Below are 10,000 nucleotides of genomic sequence, written 5' to 3'. Positions count from 1 at the left end.
CACCGCCAGAATAAGCCATTTGATCGAAATAACATTTTCTATTTATCATCCGTACGTTTCGTACGCCATGCTTTTCCAGTGAAGTCCTTTGTGTGCTTCTCAGTCCTTCTTTAAGAGCGTAAGGTTTGTGCTAATGCTGTATTTGTACAATGAGGAGTTATTACATGATAATTAATAAGTCTCTTCCTATCTGTATGTGCACATAAACATTGATGTTTTATCTAACGGGCAGTTATATGTGGTTTATTTTGCCACCGTTTCAAGAGAACCTTGAAATAACCTCGGTCGAACAACTATTTTATGACACGTAATAATTTGGTATGATGCTGATTTTTAGAAGATTCAGATGAATGTGTATAAATAATATAGATAATATGCAATACCTGAATGTTTTTGTTCATTGTGGTAAAATTGCACGGCCTCAGGGATGGTATTGTCTGAGATAATCGATGATTTCTATGTGAAATTATGAAAGATTAATAAATATGGCTGATTACCGTATCTCTACTCAAGCTTTTTTTTTTTTTACGTCCGGTCGTGTGAAGCCGTACGCAAGGAAAACGAGTAATAATGGTTTTTGAATTTTCAGTTTTATTTTGCATCGCTGGAATGCTATTTTAAACGCTTTCTAAATCTTCTGAGATGTAGTAACGTAAAAAAAAGACAAACGTTCAACATGAGATGCCTCAGAAGACCTTTCCATGGACAATCTACGAATATTGTTTTTGTGTTTTAGGTTTTGATAACATTAGAGACCAGATAACTTTGAAAGAACAATCTGTGAATGTTACACGCAGAACGTTTGGTTCATATGTTTTCCACACGTTTTTTTCCTTTCTTTTTTATCTCTAGTTTCAGAATGTGACCTCGCTGAAATCTAAATGGTTTTTTTTACATCAGCAGCGTCAAACAGCATACAGCATTTTTTTTTTTTGTAAATTGTCTTTGTAAAAAAAAAAGAAAAGAAAAGTATATACATACACACACACACACACACACACACACACACATATATATATATATATATATATATATGCACATACAAAGAAACTTTTATGCTCACCAAGGCTTTTTTTAATTTATTTTATTAAAAATATAAAGAAAAATATTATTAGAATTTAATGGGAATATTATATATATGTGTGTGTATATATATATATATATATATATATATAGAATGTGTGTATTTGTATATATGTATCATTTCTATTCTCTTTTATTTTTAACATGTGTAGTATGTCAAGCTAACAGACTTGTTATAGCACTTGCTTTTTTGTTGATTTTGATCGCTTTCATTGTCTTTATTTGTATTTATTTTGATAAAAGCATTAATGCAATGCAGTGAATATAAAGTTAAAAAGAATTCATCATTTAAGATAAAAACTACGGTGACGTTAATCAATGCCTTTCTTGTCCTTGTTGAATAAATTGAATATTTATTTTCTTAATTGTGTATCAACCGTTCCACAAAAATATGAAGCAGCTGTTTTCAAAATCAGAAACGTGTCTTGTGCAGCAAATCAATATATTAGGACGCTTTCTGAAGGATCATGTCGCGCTGAAGTGATGCTACAATTAAAATAACATTTTAAATTATAATCACATAGTAAACAGTTCTTATTAGAATTCAAAATGGTCCTTTTCTATTTGAAAATATATATATTTTTTAATATATTGTATTTAAATCGCTGCTCAAGAAACATGATTGTTATTATCAGTCTTTTTGCTGTTTAATATAATAAAAAGTGAATGAAAAATACGTAAAATATATTCACACAGAAAGTTTTATTTTACAAACTTATATTTTTGATCAATAATTGCATCCACTTCTCAGAAGCACTAAAAATGATTCAGACTTTTGCCATATACCTATCTATCCCATCTGTTCCTGTCGTTTGTTTCTGTTCAGAGGATCATCAGTGATGTTATGATGATCAGATACATGTGCCGTAGCGTTTATCATCTTGCGAGTGATGCTTTTTGATTTCATTAGTAATATTTGTTGGGAAATGGCATTTTTTTAAAGGAACACTGGCTAAAATAAACCCAGCATACATAACGCTTTATTTAAAAAAAACTACTTGATCGCAGTTTGTCGCACAACAAACACAGCAGCTTTGCGGACGACCCTTTCAACGTCAAGCTTTGATAAACGTTTTTAATCTGGGGAAGAGGCGCAGGGCATTCTGGGTAGTGACCTCTATGACCTTCTCCAAGGGAACGCCTTTGATTTTGGCAATGTATTCCGCACCGATGCTGATATTGCTTGGTACGTTCCTCACCTAAAGTGAAAACACGGATGTAAATAAAACATTTATGACAAAAAAAAGCTAAACTAAAATCTACTGCACCTGTTTTTCAGGCCCGAGCGCAGGAGCATCCGTCTCTAAACACATGCTCTCCAGAGGAACCTGCTTCACCAGCTTCTGCTTCTTATAAAAAGGTGGACAAACATGCGATGTGTGACTGATAAACTGCATTCAGTTGCATAGATTTTACACAAACAGACGTACACCGCCAGTTTTGTCTTGTGACAGCTTCTTGTCAGACAAACATTTTGTAATTTATATACACATATCTGCACAACTAAAACTAAAAACCTCATGACTTTGGTCGAGAGCACGTCCGAAGTCAAAGAAGCTCAAATATGAGCGTCTTATTTGATTACAGGTCATTTCTGATTGGGAGAATATTAGTGGAACACATACAGATCTCGCAAATACTGATGTTATTAAACGTAGGTTAGCTTTACCTGATCACTTCGGACAATGGAAGGAGGTATTGAGAAAAAATAACCAGCTTTTACACCCTCCATCGCAACCGAAGGTTTTCCGTCAAATGCATGAAGAAGTGCGTTCTCTACACCTGATTGAAATGGTAAATCACGAAAAGCAAACAAATCAGGAATGAACACTAGCTTGTTTTTATCGTATGCATACCCAGCTCCTTCAGAAGATGGATGGTTGGTCTTCCGGCAGATCTCGAGTGCACATTCCTAACGGACGAAATGCAGCGCTATATGAAAGATCATAGCATTATTACCACAAAAAGACAGATCCAGAAGAGTGACGCATACAGAGGCAGATTCAGCTCCTTTGCGATTTCAGCCTGTCTGGTAAGCACCCGTCTCTGACCGTCTTTCCCAGCGTCACTGTTGACTACACGTGGTGTGAAATCCAGACCGACCTGCATGTGATGAAACGCATTCATGAAGACACTAAAAATCCATTAGTGAGCAAGTAACATAAAGCAAAAATTTCCCCATACTATGCATCTTGGATGGTGAATTATGAGCCAAATAAACTGTTTGGTGAAGTGTTTATGTCCACATGTATCTACAGTCCACTCTATAACTATAACCCACAAGAACAGCTAGTTAGAGATATAATATACATCTAACCTCACCGATAGCCACAATATACTCTTTGTATTTGTCGATCAGGGGTAATGCCGCGTCTAGATCCTGAGGGGCAGAAAAGAAGGAAACGGTGTCATCTCTAAGACAGTAAATTAAATAAATACGTCTTTATATGCACATCATTTCAGACCTCGGGTAAGGCACCCCTGGGTTGTGCTGGATCTTGGACAGGATGAACTCCGAGGCATGGCATAACGAATCCGGGGAACCTACAGGACATGAAAGCCATTTAATATTTAGTCTGAAAGAAATACGACGCAGTAAGATGTCAGATGTACCTTTGCGAGAGCTGTATAATTTTCTCAAATTCGCCAGCGTGCTCTGCTACTGCGACAAGGGCAACAAGCCCGGCCTAAAAATAAAACAATCAATGCATATTAACGCACTCTTAAAATGACAGCATGCCGAAAGGCAAAGCAGATCAACAAAGCTACCTTTTTAGACTCCTGGACGACATCGTCAATGTCCTAAAATATAAAACACAATCATTAGGAAACCCGTCTGATCGTTTCATAGTATTACTGGATGCATCTATATCTCTTACGCTGTCAAAATCCTCGGCAGATATATGACAGTGACAGTCGATATATCCTTGCATGGGTTTATATTTTTTTCGATCGTTTAAAACGGCAGCCCACGTGGATCAGCGCTGGCAGATATAAACAACAGAACCGGATGTGACGGTAATTTTACAACGTTACGAATCCCACTACGGCGAAGGCGTACACATGAATATTAATTAGGTCGCGCCGTGTTCAGCCAATCATCGTTTAGAACTACTCGGCGAACGTCGTGGTACGTAATTAATATTCATGAACCCGAGCCTTCGCCGTAGTAGAGTTCACACGGGCTTATTTGACTCCCGGTTTTAAAATGTGGAAGTGTCTGCAGTTTGTGCTCGAAACGTTTTTGGTAGACATGCAACCAATCACGTGTTGTGCTTATGTAGATAACAGCATCATGTGATTTGAAACAACTCTCATTTGATTACTGGGAGTCACAGCAGCAATGTATAGCAGTGTTTTCCCTCTTTATTTACTCGTGATCGGCAGCTGTGTTGCTCGGTATGAGCCTACGTGGGAATCAATTGATTCAAGACCTCTGCCGGAATGGTTCGATCAAGCCAAATTCGGTATATTCATTCACTGGGGAGTGTTTTCAGTTCCCAGCTATGGCAGTGAATGGTTCTGGTAAGTCTGCAAAAAAGAAAAGCATCAGCAAGAATACAATGTGACCTTAAAACAACAACAACAGGGAACTGTTTGAAATACCCTAGATTGCTATGTAAACAACAAGAAAATTATATTTTATATATTCTTTCTATATTGTATACATGCTGAGAAATATCTCGAGTTAAACACATTCCACGTCCTGTAGACATTTTACTTGTGAGCGTTTTGGCAAAATAATGCAATAAAGTATTTAAGAGGTTAAAGGTAACGGAATTCTGATGATGTGTGAAATATATTTTTAGATTTTATGCAGTACATTGTGCATAAAAAGTAATATCACAATGCATAACATTCATACGAAATAAGCTTTACTTTTAATTTAAATGCAATTTCTTCCTATTTAATTCAAGTTAAATGAAAAGGAGCCCTTACGGTGGACGTTGGTCGCCTTGTCGATGGTTCTGTTTATATATTTAAGGTTTGTAGTTATGTAATAGTTTTGTTTTCCGACAGGTGGTACTGGCAGGGCCAGAAATTGCCGTCTTATGTGAAGTTTATGGAGCAGAATTATCCACCCGGCTTCTCCTACGCAGACTTTGCTCCTCAGTTCAGAGCCGAATTCTTTGATCCTAAGGAGTGGGTTGACGTTTTCGCCTCGTCTGGAGCCAAGTATATTGTCCTCACAACCAAACATCACGAAGGTTTGTGCGAAATCACTGCACATCTGTGAACTGTAATCAGTTTACATAGTTACACATGCACAATAATTATAAAAATGCTAAAATCTTCCATATTAAAAATATTGAATTGTTTTCGTATGCTAAAAGCTATATGCTAAATGCGTTTAATTTCAAATAAGTGTGCTAATAAGTTTACTTTCCTCAGGTTTTACACTGTGGGGCTCGAAGTACTCGTGGCCGTGGAACGCAGTGGAGGTCGGGCCGAAGCGGGATCTGGTGGATGAGATCGCCGCGGCTCTCAGGGACCGCAGTGATTTACGTCTGGGGCTCTACCACTCTTTATTTGAGTGGTTTAACCCTCTCTACAGAGCTGATGCTGACAACCGCTTCAAAACCAACGTGTTTCCTACGACAAAGACCTTACCTGAGCTGTACGAGATCGTCAAGCGGTACAAGCCCGAGGTGCTGTGGTCTGACGGTGATGGAGACGCACCCGACTCTTACTGGAATAGCACAGGGTTCCTCGCCTGGCTTTATAATGACAGGTAAGGCCACGTGAACAGTTTTGTGGTTTCGATTAAAAGTCCAATTCATAGTCTATTTGGTTCCTTTAAGCCACTGTTGTTCTGGTGTAATTGTGCTCAAAACAGGCCGTAGATGATAAGCATACTAGATGATGTTCAACCTTAAATTGAGAAAATTAAAACAGTTTATTTTGATATAAAATAATATGAATATTAGGGGAAAAGCAATATTATTTTGAATTAATACAGAGTTTAGGTTAAAAAAATAGGCAACAAAGTTATTTCAAATCCATTGCATTGACAGCAGATTAATAAAATAAAGAAAATCATATGTAACCTTTAGATGCCCATATAGCACTATGATGTGTGTGTATGTGTGTGCATATATATATATATATATATATATATATATATATATATATATATATATATATATATATATATATATATATATATACAGTGGACAAAATTGTTGGTACCCTTTGGTCAATGAAAGAAAAAGTCACAATGGTCACAGAAATAACTGTTATCTGACAAAAGTAATAATAAATAAAAATTCTATAAATGTTAACCAATGAAAGTCAGACATTGTTTTTCAACCATGCTTCAACAGAATTATTTAAAAAAATAAACTCACGAAACAGGCATGGACAAAAATGATGGTACCCCTAGAAAACACTGAAAATAATGTGACCAAAGGGACATGTTAATTCAAGGTGTGTCCACTAATTAGCATCACAGGTGTCTACAACCTTGTAATCAGCCATTGGGCCTATATATATGGCTCCAGGTAATCACTGTGTTGGTTGGTGATATGGTGTGTACCACACTGACATGGACCAGAGGAAGCAAAGGAAAGAGTTGTCTCAAGAGATCAGAAAGAAAATTATAGACAAGCATGTTAAAGGTAAAGGCTATAAGACCATCTCCAAGCAACTAGATGTTGCTGTGACTACAGTTGCACATATTATTCAGAAGTTTAAGATCCATGGGACTGTAGCCAACCTCCTGGACGTGGCACGCAGGAGGAAAATTGATGACAAATCTAAGAGACGGATAATCCGAATGGTAACAAAAGAGCCTAGAAAGACTTCTAAAGAGATTCAAGGTGAACTTCATGCTCAAGGAACATCAGTGTCAGATCGCACCATCCGTCGTTGTTTGAGCCAAAGTGGACTACATGGGAGACGACCAAGGAGGACACCATTGTTGAAAACGAATCATAAAAAGCAAGACTGGAATATGCCAAACTACATGTTGACAAGCCACAAAGCTTCTGGGAGAATGTCCTGTGGACAGATGAGACAAAAATCGAAGTTTTTGCCAAGGCACATCAGCTGTATGTTCACAGACGAAAAAATGAAGCATATCAAGAAAAGAACACTGTCCCTACTGTGAAACATGGAGGAGGCTCTGTTATGTTCTGGGGCTGCTTTGCTGCGTCTGGCACAGGGTGTCTTGAATCTGTGCAGGGTACAATGAAATCTCAAGACTATCAAGGAATTCTAGAGAGAAATGTACTAGCCAGTGTCAGAAAGCTTGGTCTCAGTCGCAGGTCATGGGTCTTGCAACAGGACAATGACCCAAAACACACCGCTAAAAACACCCAAGAATGGCTAAGAGGAAAAAATTGGACTATTGTAAAGTGGCCTTCTATGAGCCCTGACCTCAATCCTATTGAGCATCTTTGGAAGGAGCTGAAACATGCAGTCTGGAAAAGGCACCCTTCAAACCGGACACAACTGGAGCAGTTTGCTCATGAGGAGTGGGCCAAAATACCTGCTGAGAGGTGCAGAAGTCTCATTGACAGTTACAGGAAGCGTTTGATTGCAGTGATTGCCTCAAAAGGTTGCGCAACAAAATATTAAGTTAGGGTACCATCATTTTTGTCCAGGTCTGTTTCATGAGTTTATTTTTTTAATAATTCTGTTGAAGCATGGTTGAAAAACAATGTCTGACTTTCATTGGTTAACATTTATAGAATTTTATTTATTATTACTTTTGTCAGATTAAAGTTATTTCTGTGACCATTGTGAGTTTTTCTTTCATTGACCAAAGGGTACCAACAATTTTGTCCACGTCTGTATATATATATATATATATGAAAAAAACTATATATATGTATATATTTTTTCTTTTATTTTTATATATATATATATATTTATTATTATTTTTTTTTAGAATTACTTTTGTTAGGTTTTTTTAATATATATTTTGACATTAACAAAACTTTATCATCCTTCCTGATTGCTACATCCTTTCAAAAATTGCTGTTTTGATTTTTCTTTAGTTTTTTTAAATTTAAATTGCTCCGTGTTTTGCATGAATTTCCCATTTTATTTAACAACCATTTACACTTAAATCTTTTTTTTTGTATTCATAAAGCACGTGCCACGTACTATAAATTACGATGTAAAAAAAAAATAATTATAAAACATCTACTAATGCGTTGCGATTTATAAGCTGCTTGTGATTCGTTTTTTTTTGTTAGAATACATGGTTTTTGACGCACAGTGCAGAACAGTGTAGTTCCAGGAAGTACACAAACATATAAATGAACTGGACACTAAACTAAAAGATCCTCGATATATTCTTGAATCTGTGAGCGTGTCTTTGCTGTCTTGTAGTCTGATGGCCAGTGTGTGTTTTCAGCCCCGTGCGTGACACTGTTGTGACTAATGACCGCTGGGGATATGGCACTATATGTAATCACGGCGGATATTACACCTGCTCGGACCGCTACAACCCCGGACACCTGCTGAAACACAAGTGGGAGAACTGCATGACCATTGACCAGAAGTCATGGGGCTACAGGAGAGACGCCAAACTCAGCGATTACCTCACCATCGAACAGCTGATAGCGGTGAGCTTCCGTTTAAATCCATCTAGACGCTTGCGAGCGAGCGACTGAACACGTGAAGCATGCTGCAGCGAGCGGCGTCTTTCTAGAGCTACAGTACACTTTAGTTTTAAATGCCTGATGGGCACAGCTGAGGCAATTTTATGGTAAAGGCACTAAAAGTTTGTGTGATTTTTATTAGAAACCATGAGGAACGTTATTATTATTATTATTGCAATTATTATTAGCAGATTGTGAATATATTGTGGCTATCAAAATAGCATAATAGCAAAATAGCAAAGTGACGTAGTTTTAAAAAAAATCTTTAAAATGAAATAAAGTGAATATTAGAAAATAAATATTTTTTTGTTCAACGAGGTCGCATTTATTTGATCTTAAAATGCCGTAAACAGTGATATTGCGAATTTTAGAATTTAAAATAATTGTTTTCTGTTCGAATATATATTTTTCGATATGTCATTTATTCCAGTGACGCAAAAGCTGAGTTTTCATCATCATGACTTCATCATGACGTGAATTGTTCTAATACGCAGGTTCGCTGTTCAACGGATGTTTGTGCTGCTTAGCAACATTTGACACGGTTTCAGGATTCTTTGAAGTTCAAAAAAATGGACTCTTTTGTAACATTTATAATTCCCGTTATCGACTCGTCCTCTGTGTGTCTCCCAGTCTCTTGTTGAGACCGTGTCTTGCGGGGGGAACTTGCTGTTGAACGTGGGTCCGACGCACGACGGCCGTATTGTGCCCGTCTTTCAGGAGCGTCTGGAACAGATGGGCCGGTGGCTCAAGGTGAACGGACGGGCCATTTACAACAGCAGCGCGTGGAGGGTTCAGAACGACACGGTCACTCCTGGAGTCTGGTTGGCCAAAGCCTTGCATTTCATTTCATGCCAAATCTCTTTCACCTTTATTTGCTATAAAAAAATCATTTTGTTTTGACGTCACGCAGGTATACATCGAATCAGCAGGAGGAAATCTATGCTATTTTTCTTACGTGGCCCGCTGATGGCTATATTGTTCTGAGCGACCCAATTGTATCATCATCCAAGACGCAGGTATGCCTATTAAAATGATTAAAAAAGGAATTCTTATTGAATAATTGATTGTTAACTGAGCTCTGTCGTAAAACTAAAGCAACCAGTTGCAGTTCAGCAACAGTTTTTTAAAGAAATTGTTACTTTCATTCAACTAGACACAGTTTTTTTTTTATTTCAAACAACTTAAATCCAGGAAAAAAAAGATAATTGTTGAGCATCAAATCAGCATAATTTCTGAAGTAAGAAATGAATGAAGAAATGATTTATTTCATCACAGGAATATTTTAAAAATATTTTAAAATATAAATA

General features: G+C 37.0%; 3 protein-coding genes across 6 annotated transcripts in view; 2 read left to right on the top strand and 1 right to left on the bottom strand.

Moving 5' to 3' along the window:
• The window catches only part of dnajc5gb (DnaJ (Hsp40) homolog, subfamily C, member 5 gamma b), a 5,225-nt gene extending 4,724 nt beyond the window's left edge, over nt 1–501 (top strand). The window contains exon 7 of the mRNA XM_043263534.1: nt 1–501. This exon is cut by the window's left edge and continues 605 nt beyond it. The gene's annotated coding sequence lies outside the window, so the exon portion shown is untranslated.
• Nucleotides 502–1,766: 1,265 nt separating this feature from the next.
• Nucleotides 1,767–4,101, bottom strand: LOC122362192 (putative deoxyribonuclease TATDN3). 4 transcript variants are annotated; one of them, XM_043263533.1, is made up of 10 exons: nt 3,963–4,101; nt 3,853–3,885; nt 3,697–3,770; nt 3,549–3,627; nt 3,401–3,463; nt 3,077–3,186; nt 2,940–2,995; nt 2,753–2,865; nt 2,352–2,474; nt 1,767–2,282 (listed from the first exon to the last, which is right to left on the bottom strand). In XM_043263533.1, the coding sequence occupies exons 1-10, from the start codon at nt 4,014–4,016 to the stop codon at nt 2,139–2,141; spliced, it is 849 nt and encodes a 282-aa protein (XP_043119468.1). In that variant the 5' UTR covers nt 4,017–4,101; the 3' UTR covers nt 1,767–2,138. The 4 variants fall into 4 exon arrangements, with proteins under 4 accessions (XP_043119468.1, XP_043119465.1, XP_043119466.1 ...); XM_043263530.1 differs by having other exon boundaries at nt 2,352–2,432; XM_043263531.1 differs by having other exon boundaries at nt 2,352–2,429.
• A 167-nt stretch (nt 4,102–4,268) lies between these two features.
• fuca2 (alpha-L-fucosidase 2) overlaps nt 4,269–10,000 on the top strand; it is a 7,929-nt gene continuing 2,197 nt past the window's right edge. The window contains exons 1-6 of the mRNA XM_043263522.1: nt 4,269–4,608; nt 5,104–5,291; nt 5,476–5,815; nt 8,447–8,657; nt 9,324–9,514; nt 9,604–9,709. Of these exons, the coding sequence (XP_043119457.1) occupies nt 4,427–4,608; nt 5,104–5,291; nt 5,476–5,815; nt 8,447–8,657; nt 9,324–9,514; nt 9,604–9,709 (1,218 nt within the window). The 5' untranslated portion in view covers nt 4,269–4,426. The remainder of the gene's footprint in view (nt 4,609–5,103; nt 5,292–5,475; nt 5,816–8,446; nt 8,658–9,323; nt 9,515–9,603; nt 9,710–10,000) is intronic.

This window comes from Puntigrus tetrazona, chromosome 17 (assembly GCF_018831695.1).
Source record: "Puntigrus tetrazona isolate hp1 chromosome 17, ASM1883169v1, whole genome shotgun sequence".
NCBI classification, from domain to species: domain Eukaryota; kingdom Metazoa; phylum Chordata; class Actinopteri; order Cypriniformes; family Cyprinidae; genus Puntigrus; species Puntigrus tetrazona.
The sequence above is the reverse complement of the archived record's forward strand: the minus strand, read 5'-3'. Positions and strand labels throughout refer to the sequence as shown.

Coding starts and splice junctions, on each gene's coding strand:
- LOC122362192 (XM_043263533.1), bottom strand. CDS start 4,016: ATGCAAGGATATATCGACTGTCACTGTCATATATCTGCCGAGGATTTT. Junction 3,886..3,962: donor CTGCCGAGGATTTTGACAGC/GTAAGAGATATA, acceptor TTTATATTTTAG/GACATTGACGATGTCGTCCA. Junction 2,283..2,351: donor CGCTCGGGCCTGAAAAACAG/GTGCAGTAGATT, acceptor TTTTCACTTTAG/GTGAGGAACGTACCAAGCAA.